The following is a 26,260-nucleotide window of genomic DNA, read 5'->3' on the forward strand; positions in this document are numbered from 1 at the left end:
GATTGGTCAGAGTATCTTGTTTGTCACGCTAAAAGGCATGAAAAACCACCACAGACGTCAAAGCAAGGAAGTGACCACCTCAGACTGACATTTGTTTGAGTACCTACTCAGTTGGGATCACTCCCCCCACACCCGGAACCCAAGAAAAAAGAAAAATTGCCTCGAAAATCTCCTTAGGGCAAACACAGTCCCAAACGCTGTCACACACGCGATCTTACCGGATCTTCACTTACAACTCGCAGAGATGGCCGGGCAGTGATCACTGCCAAAGAGTTAAAGAGCGAGCCTGGAAGCAGACGGTTGGTTACGTGACAAATGACCAGCGCCAAGACAAGCCTAGCGCTCCGGCGCTTCTGGACACCGCCCCAGGCTTCCCTACTCTGGGGCAGGGGCCCGCTCACCTCTGCAAGTTCTCGATCTCGGCCGGGATGCTCTGCAGCTGGTTGCCACCCAGGCTGAGGGTCTGCAGCGCGCGCAGCTCCAGCAACGACGCGGGCACCTCCTGGAAGCAGTTCCCGCTGAGGTTGAGCACCTGGAGGCTGCGGCAGAGCGGCGACTGGGCCAGGCCCTTGGGCAGCGCGCCGGGCCCGCCGAGCCGGTTGTTCTTGGCCAGCAGCGTGCGGAGGCCGCTCAGCGCGAGCAGCTCTGGCCCGAGCGCGGTCAACGCGTTGCCGCTCACGTCCAACAGCTGGAGGTGCGGGAAGCCGCTGCATAACGCCCGCGGCAGCGACACCAGACGGTTATGAGGCAGTAGCAGCCGGAGCAGCGCCTCACGGGCGCCGCGCCGCTCTTCGCCCCGCGCCTCCAGCTCCAACTCCAGAGTCTCCGGGGACACGCTGAGGCGGGACAAGTTCAGTTCGGCCTCCCCCGCCGTGGCCACCGCCGCTCCGGCCTCCTCCATCCCGGCCGCCGCGGGGCGCCTGGCCCCGGAACCGAAGGGCGCCCCGCGCGATCCCCAGGCCGGGAGCAACGCGGCGCCCCGGAACCTGAACCGAGGGCTGCGTCGGAAGTGGCGCGGGCGGGCGCTAACCCCGCGCGCCCCAGCCGAGTCACGCGACGCCAGGCGGCGGGGTGCGCGCGCCGCTCGGGGGGCCGGGCTGCGTCTCACGTGGCGCGCGGCACGGAGAAGGGGTGCGGGCGGGGGCGGAGGCCGGGTGGCCGCGAAGTTGCCCTTTGAACCGCGGAGGGTTTGAACAGGGGCGGTTTATAGTCCCTGGAGTCTGGTTTCCCTGTCCTCAGAGTGCAGGACTGCCTCGGTAAACAGCCCGAGGACTGTTTGCTTATCTGGCCTTGAGGGTTTGCGCGTCATGGTGCACCGCCCCCTTGGTTCCCAGTTTGGGAGTGGGGCCCCTACTCTGCGGGATTCAGTGAGAACACAGGAATTTAGTGGTGAGTCAGCTTCATTACAGCAAGCCCCAGGAATTTAAAGGCGCGGGATTAACCAAGCCGACTTCAGAGTGCAAAGACAGCTGGGCTAGAAATCAGAACCCCTGGATCCGACCTCGAGTTCTGCTATATATATAATAAGCCTGTGTCCTTGGACAAAGAATTTGATTTCAGTTTCTCCATCCGTAGAGCATGGATAATTACTTGCCCTGTTTGCCTGCAGGATTAATTTTTGAAACCCGATGAAAGTAAGGTATACTAAGTAAAGGTGTTTCTACATTTTAGCTATAGAAGCATTTCTGTGGTTTTTGGGTTAATTTGTAGTGGCTGGAAATGAATTTGGGAGCCATGGAAGAGGTTCGTTAACTTGAGATAGCTCAAGTTAATTGATCAGTTTAAGAACTAAGAAAGCAGTGAGATTTTACTGCGGGTTGAAACTACAATTAACTGGCAAAATCCCGACTCTGGCTTTGATTTAGTACTTCTAATGAACATATTTGCCCTAAGCTCAGTCTTTTCTGAAGTTACTTTTCATAATTTTGGAAAGTCGAGTAGAAATGAGAAAAATATTTAACAATTTTTTACAAACCTTATGCATATAATTGTTCAAAAATTGTATATAATCAATGACATTAAGTTGCTTTCCTCCTAAAAAGAATAAAGTAACTTTTTTTCTTGTCACTCATTTGCGTGAGAAACTTTATGCCTCTTACCTGCTGCCAAATTTTAATTTCTGCCTGAGTTACAGTAAGTAGGAGGACATACTTTGTCAGTGTAAATCAGAAATAGAATGTTTTTAAGACTTTTAAGACCAGAAATAGAATGTTTCAAAACCTGTTTCAAAGGGTCCTCTTAAAAATTAGACTTTGTCTTGGATCAAGATCACATACTGGCAGGAGCCGTCATATGTGAAAGTTGCAAATACTTAAAATAATACAGTTTTATGCTTTTAAAATGTGCTATGTGTCTGTGATAAAAATTAAGTGACAGGAATTTAATATGAGAAAAAAATGATTTGAATGTGATTCAGAAATAGTTAAGGTTACAAATCAGTGAAATGAAGGGGGAAAGATGGAAATAGCCACAAATAGTAGAGAATGAAGCTGCCTGATAGAAAGTTTTGAAGAAATGTTCAAATTAATGTAAGAATCCCCTTATTGCTCATTATAATAAGCCCTATCTCAGCTACCATGGATGCATCTCTCTTGCTCACAGCCAGATAAGTCTAAATTCAGCAGGCCCACTATAGTGGGCCTTGAAACTATCCAGGCAGCTTGGAGAGTTCTGAAAACCCTGTGGGAGGTGAAGGAGCATTGGTGGCTTCTTGTCCTTCACAGTGATGGGCTCGGTCTTGTAGCTAGCTGAAGGAGATTTCACAGCGGGGGCAGTGGAGAGTGTGAAGGGAAGAGGAGACAGCGTAGTGCATTATCTAGGGAGAGGGATATGGATTTCAGGGAATTGTGAGAGTATATGGCATATTTGTCCACTTATCAAAACTTAACCATCAAGTGACTCTTGGGTCAAACTGACTATATTTGAGGATAAGTCTCCTGATTAGGATGTTATTGAAAAAAGAAGGGACATCAAATGAAGGGCACTTCCTCCTTCAGCCACCCTGCCTGCATTTCCTAGGGGCAGGAACTGTGTCTATTTACCATGGCACCCCTCCCTGAGACATAGTATGTGCTCAATAAATAGTGAGTAAATGAAATAAATGCATGAATAGGTTTTGGCATACCTGATTAAGATGGCCTTATTTCCCAATTGACTGCAGAAAAACCAGGAAATAAGCTGAGTGGAGAATCCCTTCGTAAACCATACTAGCTGGGAGGCAACATACTGATGTTAAAGCATGGGCTTTGGCTTTTATAAGGTCTAGGTTTCAGATCCTACCTCTGGAAATCAGATTTCTGTTATTTAATTCTCTTTGAGCTTTGATTATGAAGAATATTATCTGTTTCATAGAGTCATTATAAGGTTAAATCTAAAGTGCTTACCACAGTACCTAGTTCACAGTAAATACTCCATGAGTAGTAGCAATTATTATTATTATTATTAGCAGTAGTAGTAATAGTAGTTATTGTTATAACTATTACTCTCTCACACTTGTTTTATCATGATCAGGGTAAAGAGAAAGTTGAGAACAGTCTTTACTCATGATGGCACAATTTCCTGCATAAACTGTGGTTTTCTGCCTGGGTCGTGCCATCTTTTAGGGATTACAGTTTGAGAGGTTGGTCTGAAATCTCCTTGCCGCTGAGTTTTGACTCCCCAAATTTATGCTTATTGTCCTGTCCCCTAGTCATTTCAAGACACCAGGCCTCCTAAACTGGATTTCTACCTTCATTCCAGTTACCTCTGGATTCTGATAGGCATTCTGAAGCACTGCTTTCATTATTTCAATCCATCTCTCTCCCTCCTCCCCTGACTCCATGTCTCCTCATTAGTTGTCAGATGAAGGTCAGCTGCTTTGAGTTCTTTCCATTGCTGAATCTCAGGTTGGTTTATCCAGTTTGGCCTGGATGGCTTAAAGTTCTGCCATCTTCCTACCAACTGTAGCCCAGATATCAAAAAGCCAGTTATTCTCTGTTTAAAGCAGCACTGAAGGCAGAGGGAGCCGTAGTCTTTGAATTCATCATGAGGAGACAATGGCCTCTATATTTACAGGGGCCCAGAGTGAGTTTGCAGCCAGTTTTGTCAGTTAAGGTCTACAGTTTGGTTATCGTTAGCAGTTTCTTTCTCTGCCTTAGTATATTCTTGCTGGAGAATTGATAGATTAAGAAGCTTTCCTGAGTATCTTTCCCCAAAAGTCTTCTTTATTGAAATTTTTTGAAGATTCAAATAATGACATGGCATTTTCAGATCTGTATGTCTTTGGCTAAGCATTTGTTAGAGCTATAAAAGCATCCTGATGATTACTGCCAACGAAGGCACTCCATTTAGGGGTTTTTCTCATACCTGAGGAGGTGTTTTCCTCGGTGACTGTTTTGGGATTTTGAGTGACTATATACCTTTTTAATTTTATCCACTTGCTCAGCATAGGTTCCATAACAGGGTTGTTTTACCTTTTCTTTTTTTTAAAATTTTATTTTATTATGTTAATCACCATGTATTACATCATTAATTTTTGATGTAGTGTTCCATGATTCATTGTTTGCATATAACACCCAGTGCTCCATTCAGTACGTGCCCTCTTTAATATCCATCACCAAGCTAACCCATCCCTCCAACCCCCTCCCCTCTAGAACCCTCAGTTTGTTTCTCAGAGTCCATAGTCTCTCATGGTTCATCTCCCCCTCCGATTTCCCCCCCTTCATTTTTCCCTTCCTACTATATTCTTCTTTTTTTTAAATTAACATATAATGTATTATTTGTTTCAGAGGTACAGGTCTGTGATTCATCAGTCTTACACAATTCACAGCACTCACCATGGCACATACCCTCCCCAATGTCTATCACCCAGACACCCCATCCCTCCCACCCCCCACCACTCCAGCAACCTTCAGTTTGTTTCCTGAGATTAAGAATTCCTCATATCAGTGAGATCATATGATACATGTCTTTCTCTGATTAACTTATTTCGCTTAGCATAATACCCTCTAGTTCCATCCACATTGTTGCAAATGGCAAGATTTCAGGGGGTTTTTGATGGCTGCATAATACTCCATTGTATATATATACCACATCTTCTTTATCCATTCAACTGTCGATGGACATCTTGGCTCTTTCCACAGTTTGGCTGTTGTGGACATTGCTGCTATAAATATTGGGGTGCACATACCCCTTTGGATCACTGCATTTTTATCTTTGGGGTAAATACCCAGGAGTGCAATTACTGGGTTGTACGGTAGCTCTATTTTCAACTTCTTGAGGAACCTCCATACTGTTTTCCAGAGTGGCTGCACAAGCTTGCATTCCCACCAACAGTGTAGGAGGGTTCCCCTTTCTCTGCATCCTCGCCAACATCTGTCGTTTCCTGACTTGTTAATTTTAGCCATTCTGACTGGTGTGATGGGGTATCTCATTGAGGTTTTGATTTGGATTTCCCTAATGCCGAGTGATGTTGAGCACTCTTTCATGTGTCTGTTGGCCATTTGGATGTCTTCTTTGGAAAAATGTCTGTTTTCATAGATAGCTAGTCATAGCAACAACTATAAACAAGTTAAAATACTTCTAGTCCCCAATTTATTCATTCTCAAATACTCATGGAGCACTTTTGTGTGTAAAAAAGTGAACTATACACTGGAAATGTATAGAGATAACTAAAAATAAGGGCTAACATTTATTGGTTGTTTTCTAAGTGCCATGCACTGTCCTAAGAGCTTTGTAGTCATTATTTTATTTAATCCTCATACTCACTCTATAAGGTAGGTATTATTATCTCTATTTTACAGATAAAAAAACTGAGCTGTGGGAAAATTAAGGAACTTGCCAAGTCATACAGTTATGATGGGGCTGGATAACCAAATAATGGAATATGACTCCAGAGTTTATGATTTTGTCCAAATATAATCACTGCCTTTAAGATACTTAAAGTAACAGAAATTAAACATGAACCCATAATAAAACAAATAATCCGATATAAAAATGGGCAAAGGATCCAATAGACATTTCTTCAAAGAAGATGTACAAATAGCCAATAAATACATGAAAAGATGCTCAATATCATTAGCAAATGCAAATCAAAACTATGAAGAGATACCATGCACGCCCACTAGGATGGCTAAAACCAAAAAATAATGAGTGCTAGTGAGGATGTAAAGAAGTTGGAACCCTCCTACACTGCTGCTGGGGATATAATATGGTGCAATTACTTTGGAAACCAGTCTGGTAGTTCCTCAAAAGGCTAATGAAAATAAGAATTACCATGTAACCCAGCAGTTCCACTCCTAGGTGTAGATCCAAGAGAACAGAAAACATGTTCACACAAAAATTTGTACACAGATGTTCATGGCAGCATTATTCATCATAGCTAAAACATGGAAACAACCCAAAGTTCTCTCAACTGATAAATTGACAAATAAAATGTAGTTATCCATACAATGGAATTTTATTTGGCAATAAAAATAAATGAAGCTGATACATGTTACAAAATGGATAAATTTTGAAAACATTATGAGAACACGTAAGTGAAAGAAGCAAGTCACAAAAGACTATATAACGTGTCATTCCATTTATAGGAAATGTCCAAAATAGGCAAATCTATAAAAACAGAAACTACATTAGAGGCTGCCAGAGGCTGAGGGAGGAGGGAATGAGGAGTGACTGCTTGGCACAGTTTCTTTTTGGGGTGATGAAAATGTTCTAAAATTGAGTGTGATGATGGTTGTACAACTTGTGAATATAGTAAAAACCATGGAATTATATACACTTTAAGTAAATGAATTGTATGGTATATGAATTTTATCTCAATAAAACTGTTATAAACCTAAAGTTACTGAAATAGACAGTAGCATTTGGTAACTGGCATACAGATGCATAACCAAATACTATAAAAATTCAGAGTAAAGTCACCTTTCCAGACTGCTGCAATTAGGAAAGCTTTTGGTAGAAATGGGATGAGGTATATGGAATTGGAGGAAAGGAGAAGAAGAAGGTATTCTTGAGAAAGAATGACAAAAACAAGAAGGAAATTACAGCCTATGTCTGGGAAAAGGTGAAGGGTCTGGTTTGGCTTTGTGCTGATGGTTACAATAGCCAAGTATTGCCACACTTTGGAGAATAATGGGAGAAAGTATTTAAAATTGTGACTTTGTCCCCCAGATCTAAGGTGTGCTGTTATGATATGGTGTAAAGGAAGAGTAAAGCTTGAAATGATAAATTGGTTTAGATCATGGTGGGAGAGGTATGAATACCAGGTTAGGAGACCATCTCTGATTCTTTTCTTTCTGGAAGCTCTACATCCCATTTCCCTATAGCTCATGTAGACATACATAAAAAGACTGCCAGGCTTGGGGTAGTCTGTGGAAAGTAGCACCTTATATAGAGTCTTATATCTGAGTACAATGTATTCTTCCTGGTTTCTTGGTACTGTGGTATCGTCAGGATGTTCCTCCTCTGCGTCAGAGTGGAAGTCAAATGTATGTCAAGCTTCAAGCCCTATAGCATGAGTTAGAGAAGTGATATAAACAGATCACAATTATTTCACTCTTTTATGTTCCATTTCATAGTTATTTTTTTTATTGAGGATACTATGTAAAAAACAAATCTATGCTAGATGTTGTAGGATCTTAAAAAAAGACGTTGCTCAACAGTTCATGTTAATGGATGTAGTTTCAAGTTTATTTTGAAACTTCATATGTGTTTTCTTCACTCAGCCACTAAAAGTGATTGGAGGGACAGAGAGGCTCTGGAGATCCAAAGCGAGGAACTAACTGCTTCGTATATGGTCAGATGGGGTGAGGGATCCAGGGCGAAGCTGCTTCTGACACCCATCCCCAGCAGTCCTCTTGTTCCTGTTCCTCTTGTTCCGGAGCAGCCTAATTCAGACCCAGACCCAGTAATCCATGTGCTGTGGGGGAAAGGCACCTTAATAAAAAGCTGGGCACCATAGAACTTGAGCTTAAAGGTTAATGGAGATACAAATCATACTTATCCCTAAGAGGATAGACACTAAATTTCCTTTCCTTTCCTTCCTGTACCTTCACTCTCTGCACCACACTATATGTGTGTAAGTTCTGTCTGTCCATTTCCTTTTTTTTCCCATTTATAACATATTTATCATAATGTAAATCTAAAAGGTCACTATAGAAAATTCAGAAATATATAATAAAAACAACTAAAATCACACATAATCTCCCCATCCAGAATGACCACTGTTAACATTTTGGTATATTTCCTTCCAAGGTTGAAATCATACATATGTGTAAACATATATTGTTTTGTATTTTTATTTTTCACTAAAAATTACATAGCATTTTCTGTGTCATTTAATTCTTTTTCAAAAATGATTTTTTTTTCTTAAAATGGGCCCAGAATGATTCTCCAGTATTGGACGTTATGGTGTTCTTTTGTTTTCACTCTTTCACCATAATGCCTTTGCAAACACTTCCTTTTTAGCCAACAGATGCAGCTATTAGAAATATTAAGTCTCATGGAGCTCTTTACTGACCTTTTGCTGCAACATCTTGGTAGTAACAGTATCACCGAGCCTTCTCCCTGGGGACTACCACACAACTGTCCTTTCAAAGACATGCTGACTCGTCCTCACTTTCTTCTCACCTGTAAGATAAGAGGGACCAGCTGCGATACAGGTAAGCTCTTTCAATAAACAGACTGTTTAGAGAGATTGTTGGCTATGATTGTGAACTGGAGAGCCAAATGAAGGGTAATGTGACTGAAGCATTTAGGTGTCCACTCCAACTGTATCTGGTTCCTTTACATGTTATGTTTCTGCATAGAGCTCGTTCATAGACTTCTCATAGTTTCTCTGTAAATGAGAGGTGCAAAGGGTACCAGCCCTAGAGGCAATACCTGGGTGCACTATTGGAGTTCTCTGTTTCAGTGTAGTTAATATTCTTCTTTAGTAGGGTATGAATTGCTTTTTTTCTGTTTTTTTTTTTCTTTCTCTTTCCTGTATATAGTAAACTTTGTAACACTGGATCCAATTTAATTTTGATTATGTGTTAAAATTACTTATGGGCACCTCAAACATATAGAACACCATGATGGACATATGAAAGACAAAGAGAACCCACCCTAGCCCTTAAGGAACTTACAGTCCAGTAGGGGTGATATGATATGCATACAAAAAACTATGAAATAAAGTAGACCAGGTTGTAAGAATATTTTTAGTGATGTAGAAATGCTCACAAAACAGTGTCATGAGGAAAATTAAGCTGGACACTACAATGTATATACAAACTGAGTTCTCTTAAAAAGTACACATATAAAAGACTGAAAGAGAATATTCCAAAATGCTAACAGTGATTGTCTGGGTGATGGACTTAAAAGAGATTGTAAAATTCTTTTTTATTCTTTCAAACATGTTTTTACAATGAATCTGTATTACTATTAGAATCACTGAAAATATGCTTTATTAAATGAGGGAGTACTATATAAAGGGATGAAATATAATGGAAGTAGGGAGGAACAAAGATTGTATCTACTGGGGGTGGGGCAATTGGGAAGACTTTAAGATTTATGTCTTTCCTAATGATGAAAAACTTTCCTTGGAAATAAATATCTTGGAAATATATAATGAGATTTTATTGAGTTGAAAAGACATACTATGTTCCTATAACCTTTTCTCCATGACATTTGTCTACAATCTCTTTCTCTTCCCCTCTCTCTGTTGGACTATAGCTCTAGTAGCTGTTAGCTGCATATTGCCTTTTAAGTTTTATATTATTTTAGATATGTCTTTCAAATTTTTTACTACATATACCACAGAGAGATATTTTATGAATCAATGGTTGTTGTCATTCACTAGTCATATTCCTAGTTAGAATATATAAGCTTGGTAAAGAATCTTTCCATTTGTCCCACTGACCCCAGAAGTGTTTTATTTGGTCATTGGCTGGCGAGGGCTGCTCCTTTATTCTCTTGTTCTTCTGTATCTGTTAATAGTCAATCCGCAGAGTGCATATTCTCCAGAGTCTAATAGGCCTCTAGGAAAGAGACTTATTGTAATATTCCACAGTCCACCTGCTTCATCAGTCAACAAGCTTCCTGTTCTCTTGCTGGATGCTCTGGGTGGTGGAACTTCCCATAGTGTGTGGTGAAGTTGCAGAGGTTTGTCAGGACAGAATTTAGGTGACATGCACAGACTTCAGCTAACCAGAAAGGTGAGAGTCTTGATTCTGTATGACCTTGGATGAATTATTTACCCTCTCTATGCTTCCGTTTCTTTACTTGTCCAATGGAAACAATAATAACATCTACTTCATAGGCTTATTTTTAAGATCAAATTTGTCATTCATAGGCATTCGATGTGTAGTTGCTATTAGTATGGTGTATCATAGACCTGGAGGACTGTGGTAGATTATAGGAAGAAGAGGAGGCAGGAGAGTATGCTGAAAGGTTATGATCATATTACCTTTCTTTCTTTCTTTCTCCAACATAGTAAGGGACAAAAGAACATGTACAGAAATAATTGCTATACAATGTGATCTATGCAATGACAAAAGTATGTTCAAAACATAGAAGGGGGAATGATGAACCGGACTGGGATCAGGGAGGACTTCGGGAAGAAGTGCTACTTGGGCAGAGTTTTGAATGATAAATGGGTTTGGGGAGGGGCAGGTGAGGGTGGTGATGATGGGGGATGTGCCAAGTGAGGAGGGTTGGGTTAGCACCAAGACTTAGGGATGGTACTGGTGGAACTTGGACTGTGGGGGAATCTTGAGAGATGAGACCAAAGAGGGAGACTAGATCCAGCCAGTGAATAAGATTGAGTTCACCCGTATGGAGATGTGTATTTGTGTCAGGGCTTCTCAAAGGGACTGAGTGCTCCCTGAGCCCTTTCTCCTTCCTCTTCCAGAGCTGCCCTAGGCCTGTTAATTCCATCCCTGTTAAAGTACAACCCTGGCTTGGCAGACTGGTTTAGTACTGTCTCTTGGTTACTTTTCTCTGTTTGGGAAGCATCACTCCATAACTTCCCAGACACACCTGCATATTTACTGTTGTACTTCCTCCACTGCTAACTTTCCCCTGGCAACATCCAGAAGGTCAGCAACAGTTGGGAAGCTGCCCCTGACCCCTCAAACATCATTTCAGGGCTGACTCTGATTCAGACGAATTCAAATGTGACTCACCTAGAGAGACAGATTTGCACATTATAGAAATAGATTTCCAGGTTCCTATAGCAAATCTGACAAATATGCATAGTATCAGCCTGAGTGACCAGGATTCAGTGGGCATCCCACATAGAATGCTGAGGTGCGGCAGCCTGCTGACAGTACGTGTGGTGGGTGTGCAGCCTGGAGGGGGTGCCTGTGAGGCCTTCCTCAGGCCCAGCAGGGCGTGGCTGGGTTATGCTGGCCCATACTCTTTCTAGGCTGAGACAAATTTTCAACCTTTCTTTTTATCAGAATGTCTTTCTTTTCGGTGATTGTCAACCTACTGCTGCTAGTTCATGATGCAGGTGAGTCACTTTTCAAAAAAACTTTGTGGGTATTTCTGAAACAGCGTTGAGAATAGTGAGGAAAATAGTGATTTGGAGATTTTAAAAAACCAAGCAAATGATTTAATCTCTCTGAACCTCAGTCTTTTCATTTGTTAAATGGGAATAACAATGCTATATTTGTTTCACAGGTAATGTTGAAGGACAGATGGGAAAATCTAACAGGCACAAATTGTAAAACATTTTTTTTTTAAGATTTTATTTATTTCAGAGAGAGTGAGACAGAGAGAGAGGACGAGCAGTGGGGAGAGGGAAAAGCAGGCTCCCCACTGAGCAGGGAGCCCTGACGTGGGGCTCAATCTCAGGACCCTGGGATCATGACCTGAGCTGAAGGCAGACGCTTAACCGACTGACCCACCCAGCTGCCCCAAAAAGAGTTGTTTATTTTTTTTAAATGAGAACCCTCCCTCCCAATTTGGTTTGTCCATTTGAGTTCATGTTAGATAATTATAGTTATTCACACCTATGATTTGAACTTCTCTAACCAAAACAAAAATATCTAGATATTCTTCCCCAGTTCAAGTGACTCTGACAGGTGTCGATTTAGGGTATAGTATCACAGAATATTTGAAATCAGGCCTGTCCTGAAAAATCTGGATGGGCAGTCAACGCAGGGTTTTTATAATTCTTCGTTCTCAATTCTTTAGAAATATTGGGATGGACAATGTACAGATGTTGAAACTGTTAATGTAATTCAACTAACCAAAAGTATCTATGCAAAAACGCTTTATAGGAGCACATGTATCCAAAACCTGCAATATAACTCCTTCACAAAGTGATAGAACATATTTACAGTTTTCAGGCATAGGCCATCTCTTAGGAACCTGCAGCAGTTCTGCCAAAGGTAGCAGCAGCTTGAAGACATCCTCAAGCTCCAGAGATCTGTTTAGAGTTAGTGCAAGGCCTGGTGCATCCAGATTACATTTACTGGCTCTTTTCTTTTGATGCTTGGTTACTGTGTGTTTGTGTGTAGGGAGGCAATCTACTCACAGCCAAGAAAAACCCAACCAGATAAAAGAATGAGTGTGTATGTAGGTGAGAAAGAGAAAGGTGTATTAGTTCTAATAATATCTTACTTTTATAACAATATTGTTAGTCTAATACTGTGTACTAGGTACTATAGTAAGTGCTTTAGACATACCTTTCTACAGTTTTGAAAGTGTTTTCTCACATTATTAGCTGTTTGCTGAGCTTTTGCCCAGGTTCTTAGGCATTGGGAAGCTAAAGATACAATGGTCTAGAGATCACAGATTGAAATAGACAAAAGAGTGATTCAGATTTAAGTAGCACCATCTGCAGACACATCAGTCAGAAGTTGGCTTTTATATTACCAATTACATCATTAGTAGATTGTGTTTCATGGTTCTTTGGCTAGAGTCTTGAGATTCCTGAGTCTGAGACCCTTTCCCTTGGGACCAGAAGGGGTTCAGCTGCAGCAAGAGCTCCTGGGTATAACCTGAGAAGCTAGAATTAAGGACCTCTCATGAGTAAGCTACATATTTTTATGAGAGATTGGGAAGAGGGGCAGTTTACTAAGGTATCCACCCATCTGGTCCACTCTTTCTGTCTCTCTGGAAAATTACTGAGCCATGTCATATAAAAACAGCCCCTGAGATTCCAAGATATTTTGTAATAGCCCCAGGGCAGGTATTTTTATCATAATTATACACTAGGAAACTAACTCAGAGAGAATAAGTGACTTGCCCATTGCCAAATGACTAGTAAGGGGGACTTAGAACTAGAACATAGGTGGTGCCTGGGTGGCTCAGTGGGTTAAGCATCTGACTCTTGATCTCAGCTCAGGTCTTGATCTCAGGGTCATGAGTTTGAGCCCCACGTTGGGCTCTGTGATGGGTGTGGAGCTTCCTAAAAAACAAACGACCAAACAAAAAAATAAAACAAAAAACCAAAAACAAAAACAAAATTAAAACTTAGATTTACAAATCTTCAGACAGGAATTTTTTAATAACTATAATCCACTGATTCTTGATTGTAACCACATCAGAGAAATAACAATTTGAGCAAGAAAACATTTCATGTTTTATATGCATATCCATCCTTCTGAAGGTTATGCAGGTTGTTTCTCCTTGCCTTCTTATTTCTATTCTCATCTGTCTTCCTTTATATTCATTCATTTATTTAATTAGTCGATTCATTCCTCAAGTTTAGGATGAGTGTCTATGGTTAGACGGAAGAGTACAGTTCAGATGGAGGGCTGTGGAGCCAGACTGCCTAGGTTTGAATCATAGCTCTACCACTTACTAGCTGTGTGTCCCTGAGCACCTTACTTCACCCCACTGGGCCTTGATTTTCTCAGTAGTAAACTGGGGATAATAATAGTAACTACCTCCGGGTTAGTGTGCAGATTAAATGAATTAAATTCAAGAAAATCTCTTAGAATATGTCTGACGCACTGTAAACACTTAAATGTCACCTAATGTATTAGTCAGAATTCTCAGAGCAACAGAACAAACAAAATCTATATGAAGAGATCATGTGATTATGGAGGTGAGAAGTCCCAGGATCTCTGCTGTAGGCAAGCTGGAGACCCAGGAAAGTGATGGTATAGTTCCAGTCCAAGTCTGAAGGCTTAAGACCCAAAAGGAGCCTATGTTTTAGTTTGAAGTCCAGCTCAAACAGCCAGACTGCAGTTCCCTATTACTCGAGGGAGGGTCAGCCTTTTTGTTCCATTCAGGCCTTTGACTGATTGGTTGAGGCCCACCCACATTAGAGAGGACCATCAACTTAGTTTACCTATTCAAATACTGACCTCATCCAAAAATACCTTCAAAGACATGCCCAGAATAATATTTGACCAAATACCTGGGCACCCCTGTGACCCAGTCACATTCGCACAAAAAATCACACTGGATATTTTTTTTAACTGCGTCAAGTCCTGTGCTAGGTACTGGTGAAACAGGATGGTTAAGATATGGTCTCTGCACTCTGGGGACAGTCTAGGCCCAGCCCCACGAAGAGCCACATGATTGCTACTGATGAATGAGCAGATTGCATCTATTTTTCAGCTGGAATATACCCTACTGCATATCTCTCTGGCTGCTTTTTGCTGGATGGATGGCTTGGAAGCTTCCTTGCCTATGAACTTTCACCATTTGGATTTTCCCTTGGTGCTTCACCTATTTTTTCTTCTATTTCATCTCACCTCATTATATCAAACACTATCCTCTATCCTCCTTTATAAAGTAAATTAGGGATGGTTCTGATTGAATTGGTGGAGTGGAAGTCTCACTGATTTGGTCCTCCCCTGGCTGTCAGTGACAACTTCTGAGGAGGGCTTTAGAAAAAAATGGTTTTGAAAAGATTGAATCAGATGATCTCTAAGCCTTCTTCCAGCTCTAACATATCAGGAGTGTATTCCATGTCATGATTCCATGAATAATACCGAGTGCGTGGCTGTATTCCTCAGAGCCCTCAGCTCCTACTCATGAATACTCTGCCCAAACCAGTATGTATTTGTGGCAGGTAGAATAGACCAACTTACCAAAAATCTGTTTCTCTCTTTCTGATTTGCCTTCCTGGCTTGCTGAGACTAGAGAGTAAAAAACTACATTTCCAAGATTGCTTTGCAGTTTGGGTTCTGGGGATAAATTAAACTCTGCCAGATACATTTGCTCGAGCATTAAACTGCATTTAAGTGGGGAGAATGGTGATAGTGCATGCAACATGCATGCACTTTCTTTTGCCAGTGTGAATCTAGCAGGTGCAGTTTGACTCTGGAGTCTCTATTTGCAGTGATGACTTCCTGATTTGCCAACTTCCTGATGTGGCAGAGACAGCATCTCCACTGGCAGACCAACTCTGAAGTGCTGTCCTGAGCCCAGCATAATGTGAGGAAGGACAGAACACGCACACTGCAAGTCTTACCTTCTATGCCCTACTTTGGGCTCGTTCCTCCAGCCTTCCAGTGATTTTGTAAGCGTCTAATTCTCTGTTCTAAATTCCTTACTGCTTGAAATAGCTAGGATGATTTGTTTTATCTGTTATTAAAGCCTACCTGATACAGCATCCACTGGCCTTTATAAATATTTTACTAACTTCATTTCTTCTTTGAGATTCTCAGTGTCTCCAGAAAAGTTACGGGTCCACCCTTCCCCTGATGTTACCCTCTCCTGCCATTTCTCCTTTGTGGAGGGCATAGAAAATCTTGAGTTTTCTTGGGAAAGAGAAGACATCAAAGAGGACTATGAGGTAGAAGATGATAAGGCATATTACCACTTTCTCAGGTACTATGATTTTTTTGAAGTTTTCCCCAAGTTGGTTTACCAGTGTCATAATAACACTGACCAACTAGAGGATCAGAACTCTTGTATGAGGGAAGAGTCTCTGTGGATTGCACTGAAATTTCTGAGGGGACTCTAGCACTTTTACTAAGAAATGTGGATTTCATGGATGAAGCCATCTACAAGGGCTCAGCCATCACACCAAATGAAAGAGGCAAAAGTACAATTAAGCTAATAGTAGAAGGTAATGGAATTTCTTGGATTAACTTGGTTTCAAGCTCTGTCTCTGTTTATAGGGATAAATTTTAAGTTTCCTCTTCTGGTGTTCTCAGTTTTTCTCTTCACAAGTTATTATAGGCTCTTCTCATATCCATCATGAGATCAGGTATTTGCACTGTCAGTTCATCTTAGCTGAAAATACTGCTCTGGACCAAAGTTGCTATATCTGCACCTGTCTATATTACCCATTCATTCAAACAAACAAACAGAATACATATACAAACCCCCCCCACACAATGCAATGGCCTTAGCCCAGACTCACCAAACCAATTATAACACTGAAAACCCAAAATGTTACATAACATAATTCCCCTCTGTGAAAATCTTGAGATATGAAGTGTGGTTTCGTGAAAATAGCCCAACACTGGGAATTAGGAGGCCCAAGTTCTAATTCCGGATGACTCTGACAACTCATTTAGCTTTTCTAGGCTTCATTTTCTCACTGTTAAGATGTGGGATTGGACCAATGGATCTCCATAATGCCCCAGGAATTCTCACCCTTCTAGGGATTACATGGAGAGTGGTCTTCTCCCCACCAGAGATCTGCGGGTAGAGGGAGGCATGGCAGAATCCCTCTGGAGAAAGAGCTGGAAGAGATGGGAAGATGGTGGTGAGAACCATTTGTTATCTTCTGTAGTTCTCAGCAGGGTGTCTGAGGTCAGCTGAGAGTCTGCAGCGAAGCTGAGAAGAGGGCAGGATTCCACAAGTAAATACAGCAGTGGTAGGTGAGACCTCAGGACAGGAGCAAATGTGTATTGTGATTTTCTCTCAGTCTCTAAATCAAAAATTTAACTATGGTGAACCTCAAGATCTGTTGCCTCCAGAAGGAGTAATGTAAAATCTCAGGGCAAGATTTCTGCCAGCTTGATCCTCCCGAGGCTGAAATAAAAAAGGAACTAATTATTTTGTTATTTTTTCCAACCAGACTTTGAAATGCCCCAGGTGCAGTTTGATAGGATTGATGATGAGGACGTGGCAATGTGCATCTCTAAGGGCTGGTACCTCATGCCTAATGTGATCTGGCTTGACCCAGCAGAGAGGGACCTGAGCAACCACAGTACCGTGGAGGTCCTGGAGGAGCAGATGAATGGCTTCCACAGGGTGCTGTCTGTCCTGAAATACCCTGTCAAGTTAAATGAGAAATGTGTCTGCTGCATAACAGAGACAGATGTGAACAACCAGCCCTTCAGAATCATCCACAAATACCCAAGTAAGTGAGTGAAAGCAGGGTGTATTTCACCACAAAGAAAGGAAGTAAAATAATAATAATAATAATAATTAGAAGTAGTAGTAACAGTTACTTGTTATATCTACATGACAGGATTATAGACAATTTTTATTTTCTTCTCTGTACTTGTCTGTCTTATGCAACATTCTATAATGAACACATATTATCTTTATAGTCCAAAAAAAGCTATACTTTAAAAAGTCTTTTTAAACACTTTTATAAAATATAACTCACATGCTATAAAATTTACCCATTTAAAATGTACAATTCATTGTTTTAGTATATTCACAGTTGTTCGTCCATCACCACTATCTAATTTTAGAACATTTTCATTACCCTAAAAAGAAACCCCATCTCTATCATCAGTCCCTCTCCATTCCTATCATCACATCCCCTAGTCATAGGCAAACACTAACCATCTTTCTGATGATATAGATTTGCCTATTTGGACCTTTCATGTAAATGGAATCATACAATTTGTGGTAACTGACGTCTTTCATTCAGCATGATGTTTTCAAGGTTCATCATGTTGTAGCATGTACTGGTACTTCATTTATTTTTATTGCTGAATAATATTCCATTGTATGGCTATACCATATTCTACTTATCCATTAATCAGTTGATGGAAATTTGGGTTGTTTCTATCTATTGGCTACAATGAATGATGCTGCTATGAACATTGGTGTACAAATTTTTGTGTGAATATATGTTTTCATTTATCTTGGTTATACCTAGGAGTGGAATTGCTGGATCATATGGTAACTATTTTTAACCTTTTGAGGAATTGCCAGGCTGTTTTCCAAAGTAGCTGCTCCATTTACACTCCCACCAATGAAGGTTCTAATTTCTCAGCATCCTTGTCAGCATTCATTATTGTTTTTTTTTTTTTAATTTTAGTCATTCTAATGGATATGAATAATATCTCATTGTGGTTTTGATTTGTATTTGTCTGATGGCTAATGATGTTGAGCATCTTTCCATGTGTTTATTGGTGATCTGTATATCTTCTTTGAAGAAATATTCATTCAAATCCTTTGCCCATGAAAAAAATGAATTATCTTATTATTGTTAAGTTGTAAGACTTCTTTATATATTTTGGATACCAGTCCCTTATCCAATGTATGGTTTGCAAATACTTCCTCCCCTTCTGTGGGTTATCTTTTCACTTCTTGATGATGTCTTTTTAAGCAGTGAAGTTTCTGATTTTTATAAAGTCCAATTTATCTATTTTTATTGTCATTTGTGCTTTTGGTGTCATATCTAGGAAATAATTGCCTAATCCAAGAACACAAAGATTTACTGCTGTGTTTTCTTCTAAGAGTCTTATGACTTTGGCTACTATATTCAGGTCTATGATCCATTTTAAGTTAATTTTTGTGTATGATATGAGATAGGGGTCCAACATAATTTTTTATGTGGAGATATTCAGTCTTCCCAGGACCACTTATTGAAAATACTATTCTTTCTCCATTGAATTGTCTTGACTTCCTTATCAAAAATCACCAGACCGGGGCACCTGGGTGGCTCAGTTGTTAAGCGTCTGCCTTCGGCTCAGGTCATGGTCCCAGGGTCCTGGGATTGAGCCCCACATCAGGCTCCCTTCTTGGCGGGAAGCCTGCTTCTCCCTCTCCCACTCCCCCTGCTTGTGTTCCTTCTCTCGCTGTGTCTCTCTCTGTCAAATAAATAAATAAAATCTTAAAAAAAAAATCATCTGACCATAAATATAGGGATTATTTCTGGACTCTCAATTCTATTCCACTGAACTATGTATCTGTTCTTATGCCATGCCAAACTGTCTGGATTGGTATAGTTTTTTAGTAAATTTTGACACATGGAAGTGTCAGTACTCCAAATTTGTTCTTCTTTTTCAAGATTGTTTGGCTCTTTTTTTTTTTCAAGATTTTTTTTTTTAATTTTATTTTAAGTAGGCCCCACACCCAATGTAGGGCTTCAACTCATGACCCTGAGATCAAGCATTCCATGCTCCACCAATTGAGCCAGCCAGGTGCCCCTGTTTGGGCTATTCTTGTTTTGACATTTCCATATGAAGTTTAGGATTGACTTCTCAATTTCTGCAAAAAAGGCATCTGGGATTTTGATAGGGATTGTGTTGAATCTATACATAATTTTTGGAGTACTGCCATCTTAACAATATTGTCTTCTAATCTATGAACATAGATGTCTTTCCATTTATTTAGGTCTTAATTTCTTTCAATGATGTTTTGTAATTTTCAATGTATAAGTTTTGTACTTATTTTGTTAAATTTATTCCTAGGTATTTTATTCTTTTTGATGCTCTCCAAATGCAATTGTTCTCTCAATTTTATTTTTGGAATGTTCTTTGCTAGTGTAAAGAAATACAACTGATTTTTGTTTGTTGATTTTGATTCTTGCAACCTTGTTGAATTTATTTATTAGTTGTAATAGTAATTTTTATGGATTCCGTACTATTTTCTGTATACAAATCAGGTTATCTATGGATACAGTTTTTTTTTTTTTTCCTTTCTAATCTGGATTACTTATTTTCATTCTCTTGTCTAAGTGGCCTGACTGGAACCTCCAGTACAATGCTGAACAGAAGTGAGAGTAAACATTCTTGTTTTGTTCCTGATCTCAATGACAAAGCATTCATTCTTTAATTATTAAGTGTGGTGGTAGCTGTGGATTTTTTGTAGATGGACTGTTATCAGGTTGAAAATGTTGTCTTATATTACCAGTTTACTGAGTGTTTTTATCATGAATGAATTTAGGATTTTGCCAAATGCTTTTCCTGTATCTATTCAGATGATTGTGTTATCTTTGTCCTTGATTCCGTTGATATGGTATATTACACTGATTTTTGCATATTGAATTAACCTTGTATTCCTGGAATATATCACATTTAACCATGGTATATAATCCTTTTTATATGTTATTGGATTCTGTTTGCAGGTATTTTATTAAAGATTTTTGCATCTATACTTATTAAAGATACTGGTCTGTAGTTTTCTTATGATGTCTTCGTCTGGTTTTGGTATCAGGATAATACTGGCCTCATGGAATAAGTTGAAATGTGTTCCCTTATTGTCTGTGTTCAGTGGAGGAGACTTTGTGAAGGATTGGTGTTAATTCTTTAATTCTTCAAATTTTGGGTTTGTTTATTTTCTCTATTGCTTTCCTATGCTTTATTTCATTTATTTCACTCTAGTCTTTACTATTTCCTTCCTTGTGCTTGCTTTGGGTTTAGATTGGTTTTCTTTTCCTAGTAACTTAAGGTTGAAGGTTAGGTTATTGATTTAAGATCTTTCCTCTTTTTTATTTTTATATTTTTTTAAAGATTTATTTATTTGAGAGAGAGAGAGAACTCGAGCAGGGAGAGGGACAGAAGGGAGAAGGAGAGAGAGAGAGAATCTCAAGCAGACTCCCCCCCCTTTTTTTTTTAAAGATTTTATTTATTTGACAGAGAGAGACACAGTGAGAGAGGGAACACAGGCAGGGAGAGTGGGAGGGGAATAGCAGGCCTCCCGCAGAGCAGGGAGCCCAATGTGGGGCTTGATCCCAGGACCCTGGGATCACGACCCAAGCCGAAAGCAGACACTTAACGACTGAGCCACCCAGGCGCCCCTCAAGCAGACTCCCTGATGAGTGTAGAGCTAGATGCTGGGCTCGATCCTACAGCCATGAGATCACAACCTGGGCTGAAATCAAGAGTCAGATGCTTAACCGACTGAACCACCCGGGTACCTCTCTTTCTTCTTTTTTAATGTGGGCATTTACAGTAGTAAATCCCTCTGAGCACTGACTTAGCTGCATCCCATACATTCTGGTATGTTATGCTTTCATTTTCATTCTTCTCAAAATACTTTCTAATTTCCTTGAGATTTCTTCTTTGATCTATTGGTTATTTAGGATTATGTTGTTTAATTTCCTCATACATTTTATTTCCTAAATTTCATTCTGTTATTGAGTTCTCATTTCATCACATTTTAATAAGCTTTGAGAATGTGAAGTGCCAATTCTCCAATTTTGTTCTTTTATTATTTTTTTACCCATCCCCCCACCCACCTCCCCTCTGGCAGCCACCAGTTTGTTCTCTGTATTTGAGTTTGTTTTTTGTCTCTCTCTCTTTTTTTTCTTTGTTTGTTTGTAACTTTGTTCTTTGTTTTCAAAGTTGTTTTGGCTATTCTGTAGAACCTTGCCTTTCCATATGAATTTCATGACCAGCATATCAACTTCTGATCAAAAGCAAGGTGAGATTTTGATAGGGATAGCAATGAATATGTAGATTAATTTGGATAGCATTGCCATCTTTACAATATTAAGATTTTGACCCATGAACATACGATACCTTTCCATTTATTTAAAGGTTTACTTTTTTAAAAGTGTGAAGTAAAATGTGGAGGCCCTGAGGTTAAGTGAACTTGGAGAGAAAAAAGACTGCTATGTGACACACTAGAGAAGTGGAGTCAACTTTAGTATAATTTTGTTACTGTTGTATTGTTGAAGGGTGTAATGGCTCAAGCCCATCCTACTGCAAGGAAGAAAGAGAAGAGAAAAAAATGAGGAAGAGAAAGAGAGGAAAGAAGGGAAGACAAGAGAGAGGGACAGAGGCATGGAGGGAGAGAAGGCAACATGTATTGACAGGTTAGATAAAGACAGAAAATGTTTATCTCACTTAGTGGCTTGCAGATCTTTCATGATCTTAGCAAGAAATGTTCAGTGGAGCAATCATCCAGCAACCAGAGTAGAAAAGATTGAGGATTGATAATAATTGTATCTTTTTCATGGTATTTCTTGTGAGGATTAAAAAATTTAATAAAGTTAAATTTCCTAGCATAGTTCCTGGACATAGTACATTAACAATAAATGTTAGGTGTTATTGTCATTAAAAATGTTCTTGTTTTTATTTTTACTACTTCTAACATATTAAGAATGTTTGTTTTTAAGAGGGTAGGATTATAGATTGTGTCCTTTATGCTTTGCTCCAGAGTCATAAAATCACTGACTAATAATGGGCAAAATTTAACATAAAAATCATGAAAATCTGTTTAAATAAGCTTATCAGGCATAATTGAGTATAAAAAGACAAAAACAAGAAAAGGAAACTCCAAAAAAAAAAGTGTGTTTATTTTATTTTACATATGTACTGATTATGGAAAATTCAGACAATAATGCAAGAAGAAAGAATAATTTTTTCCTTCCTATGAGTTTATAATAATAAATATATATTTTCCTAACTAAAGAAAAAATACAAAATGGAGGAATTAAACAGGCTTCACAGAAGAGAAAAAGATTCATATAGTAAAAGATCAAATAATTAGAACCTTACCCTAAGAGGAAAAGATTAAGAGATTTTATTTTGGCCTTAATTATTTAAAGGACATTTATAAAATAGATACTGACTTGTTTTTCATGGTATTTATGGAGGAGATAATAAAATGTCATAGTCATAAATTAAAACATCAAGATTTTAAAATATCATTTAAAAGTTTTTCAAAACTAGAGTAGTTTAATGAAAAAAAGGCGTTGAATCTCTAGCCAGGTGTGTGTGTGCGTGCGGGTGTGTGTTCTATGGGTACAATAAACATAATAGCGAATATTTAAATAGAACTCTTACTTGGTTTCAGTTGCTGTCCTAGGGTTTTACATATATTTGCTTATTTAATCATTGTGGGAACCAAATGAGGTAAGTCATATTATTATCCACATGTAAGTAGGTTTACCAGATTTAGTAAATAAAAATAGAGGATGCCCAGTTAAATTTGAATTCTAGATAAACAACAAACATCGCTACATATGGCCAAAATATTATTTGTTATTTATCTAAAATTCAAATTTAACAGAGTGTCCTGTATTTTATCTGGCAAACCTATATCTAATTGATGGGGAAGCTGAAGCTCAGAGATGGTGGGGATGGAGCATCCAAACCTCACTGGAAGAACAGAAAGAAGAAACTAAAGAACTATCACTCTTTCATGCTTTCTGTGCTTATCTGTAGAAGAGAGGGAGCTGGAACCATGTTTTTTGGAGGCCCCTTCCTCTCCTATTGTTCTGTGTCTTTGGGAAGTCAATTGGAGTCATTCATCTATTAATTCAACAAGTATCAGTAGAATGCTTTGTTGGTCCCAGACATTGGCACTGCACCATGAAGATAAACAAGACTGGTTCCTGCCCTTTGTGCTGTGGACAGGTTAGTGGGGAAGACACAGATTAAATGAGTGCACACTGCAGGATGAGGGAATTATGATGGAGAGAAATTGGGTGCAGCAGGAGCATGCGGAGGGCCTCCTCACCTGGTTTAGGAGGATAGCATTGAGTAGGGTGATGGTTCTCAAGCAGCACCCCAGACCAGCAACATTGGCACCACCTGGGAGCTTCTTGGAAATGCAGATTTCCAGGCCCCACCCAAGACCTACTGAATCAAAGACTCTGGGGGTAGGCCTAACAATTTGTGTTTTAACGGGCCTCCGGGTAGTTCTGACCCACTCTTGAGTTCAAGAATCCCTGATAGAGGGCATGAGCTCCAAGGAAGGTAAAGACACTCAAAGCATCTCTGGCCTGTCCCTCCCCATGAGATGGAGTGCCATCTCCTCAAAGTCATGGGCAGCAGGTTAGGAAAGCAGAGCTGCTGTCTCCTTGCTCCATTCCAGTAAAACAAGGATAATTAGACAGACTCAGAGATTTAGATGTCTTATTTTGAGTTGTCCTTTCCCTTAAAGGGGGAAAAAAAGTGGGAGTTACTTATTCCTCAGACTATTTTTTTTTTTTTTAAGATTTTATTTATTTGACAGAGAGAGATAGTGAGAGCAGGAACACAAGCAGGGGGAGTGGGAGAGGGAGAGGGAGAAGCAGGCCTCCTGCCGAGGAGGGAGCCCGATGCAGGGCTCGATCCCAGGACCCAGGATCATGACCCGAGCCGAAGGCAGACATTTAACAACTGAGCCACCCAGGCGCCCCTATTCCTCAGACTATTAAGCCTTTCCCACATATTCAGAAATTGTTAGAGGTCTTTGACCATTACAGTGGGGGCCACAGACTCTTTTCTGAGACACTACAAAAAGTTATTAATAAGCTGACTTCAAAGAAATCCCTGTTTTGTGTCCCCCTAAATGTCAGCACCTAAAAATGCCTGGTGTCCTGGAAATGCCTAGAAGGCTCCTACATTTTACCTTTCTTCCTTTCTAACTCCCTTCATGGACTTATTTGTATAAAGCCCTTTGAGATCTTGCTCTGCCTATTTTTCCACCCTCATAGCTTGCTAGTTTTCAACAAATGGCTATTGCAGTCACTTTCAGCTGACTGACTTCTCATGGTTTTTAGACTGTGTTTAGTTTTTCATTCAGCCAAGTCATTGCAGAGAGCTTACATGCTAGTAGTGGGGTGAAATAGGCAGTAAATAAATAGATCATTAAAATATGTAGTATGTCACTGTATGAGTCCACTTATATGAAGTACAAAAATAGGCAAAATTAGTCTATGATGTTAGAAATTAGAATAATGCTTACCCTTGGAGTGTGAAAGGGTAATGGTGGCTAAGAGAGAGCATGAGGAGTATCTGGAGGTGTTGGTAATATTCTGTTCATTGGTCTGGGTGCTGGTTACATGGTTGTATTCAGTTTGTGAAAATTAATTGAGCTGGATACTTGCATGCACTTTTCTGTGTGTACATTTCAATATAAAGTAAATATGTAGTATATCAGATGGTGAAGAGTCATATAGAGAAAAATAAAGCAGGGAAAGCAGATTGGAAAAAGGAGAGTGGAGGGGGGGAAGGAAGGAGGGTTGTGATTCTACGTAGGCTGTCCAGAGAAAATCTTACTGAGAGGCTAAATTTTAGGAGGTGAGGGAGCCAGGCCTTGGGATGGTCAAGGGCTGGTGGATTTGAGGAACAGCAAGGAGGCTACTTGTTGGAATGGAGAGAATATGAGAAGAGTATAAGAGATCATATCAGAAAGATAACAGGAGGCTGGAATGCATGGTTCTTTGTAGGCCATTGTAAGCGTTTTGACTTTTGTTCATACTATGAAAAGAGATGGAAAGCTATTGGAAAATTTTCAACAGAGGAGTAAAATGACTTGACATATATTTTAAATGTATCTTTCTGGCCAGTTTTGAGAGAAAACCCAAGAGAGACAAGGAGGAGAGCAGGGTGACCAGTTGGGAGATTGTTATAATAATCCAGGTAAGAAAAGATGATGACTTGTCCAAGATGGTAGTAGTGGAAGTGGTGAGAAGAGAATGGGTTATGTACATATTTTTGAAGGCAGAGCAGGTAGGATTTGCTGACAGATTAGATGATGGGTGTGTGGGGAAAGAGAGAAGTTAGTGATGACTAGTTTTTTGCACTGAGCAACTGGGAGAGTGGAGTCACCATTTACTGTGATCAGGAAGTCTGGAGTTTGGCTTGGGATGTATTAAGTTAGAGATGCCCATTTCAGACAATTGAGGGGCCGTGTTGAGTTGAAGGTTGGATATGAAATTGGAGTTTTGGAGGGAAGTCCAGGCTGAAACATACAATTGAGAGTTGTTAACATAAGATGGTATTTCAAATAATAAGATTAGATGGGCTTACAAGGGAGCAATCAAAGACAGAAAAGAGTAGAGGTCCAGGGACTGAACCCTGGGACCCCCCCAACATGTATAGTTCAGGGAGATGAAGAGAAGCCAGCAAAGGAAAATGAGAAGGAGAGGACAGTAAAATAGAAGGGAAACTAGGAATGTGTTGTGACCTGGAAGCCAAATGAAGAAAATGTTTCAGGGAGGAAGAAGTGATCACTTGTGTCAAAAGCTGCACACAAATCAATAAGAGGAGGATTAAGAATAGGTCATTTGAGAGAAGGAACATGGGTAGCTTTGGAGGACTAAGAATAGATCACTGGAGAGCTAACACAGAGGATAGTTTGCTTCGGAGGGAAGCAGCAGAGAAATGTGTGTTAACCGAGAAAGTTATAGGGTTTCACTTTTTCTTTTATTAGATGAGAGGAATAACAGCATGTTTGTATGTTGATATGTTGAAATGGATAG

The 26,260-nt window shown here is 39.9% G+C and overlaps 2 protein-coding genes and 1 long non-coding RNA gene across 18 annotated transcripts in view; 1 reads left to right on the forward strand and 2 right to left on the reverse strand.

The window, feature by feature from the left end:
* Positions 1-1,038, reverse strand: part of LRRC58 (leucine rich repeat containing 58) — a 39,020-nt gene extending 37,982 nt beyond the window's left edge. For 2 of the 3 annotated variants that reach the window (XM_045902952.3, XM_045902953.3), the window contains exon 1: positions 402-1,037. In XM_045902952.3, the coding sequence (XP_045758908.1) occupies positions 402-901 (500 nt within the window). In that variant the 5' untranslated portion in view covers positions 902-1,037. Of the gene's footprint in view, positions 1-401 lie in introns of all 3 variants that reach the window. The other variant, XM_045902951.3, reaches the window with a different exon arrangement.
* A 211-nt stretch (positions 1,039-1,249) lies between these two features.
* LOC129046581 (uncharacterized) overlaps positions 1,250-26,260 on the forward strand; it is a 36,381-nt gene continuing 11,370 nt past the window's right edge. Inside the window, exons 1-6 of one of the 14 annotated variants that reach the window (XR_010413011.1) lie at positions 1,463-1,634; positions 8,446-8,639; positions 11,418-11,470; positions 15,263-15,442; positions 15,583-16,639; positions 16,955-17,087. Coding sequence is in view for 2 of the 14 variants with exons in the window: in XM_064595775.1 (XP_064451845.1) it covers positions 1,629-1,639; positions 8,446-8,639; positions 16,955-17,239; positions 17,993-18,195 (693 nt within the window). In the remaining 12 variants the exon portion in view is untranslated. Of the gene's footprint in view, positions 1,390-1,462; positions 1,640-8,445; positions 8,640-11,417; positions 11,471-15,262; positions 16,640-16,954; positions 20,375-26,260 lie in introns of those variants that run through there. The other 13 variants (XR_010413015.1, XR_010413022.1, XR_010412966.1 and 10 more) reach the window with 13 other exon arrangements.
* LOC135365378 (uncharacterized) lies at positions 7,705-16,658 on the reverse strand. The gene is made up of 3 exons (XR_010413043.1): positions 16,528-16,658; positions 8,498-8,607; positions 7,705-7,897 (listed from the first exon to the last, which is right to left on the reverse strand). It is a non-coding gene; the product is annotated as an uncharacterized LOC135365378 (long non-coding RNA).

This window comes from Mirounga angustirostris, unplaced genomic scaffold, assembly GCF_029215605.1.
Source record: "Mirounga angustirostris isolate CCGP_5_RB_7025 unplaced genomic scaffold, mMirAng1.0.hap1 SCAF_1, whole genome shotgun sequence".
In the NCBI taxonomy this organism is placed as follows: domain Eukaryota; kingdom Metazoa; phylum Chordata; class Mammalia; order Carnivora; family Phocidae; genus Mirounga; species Mirounga angustirostris.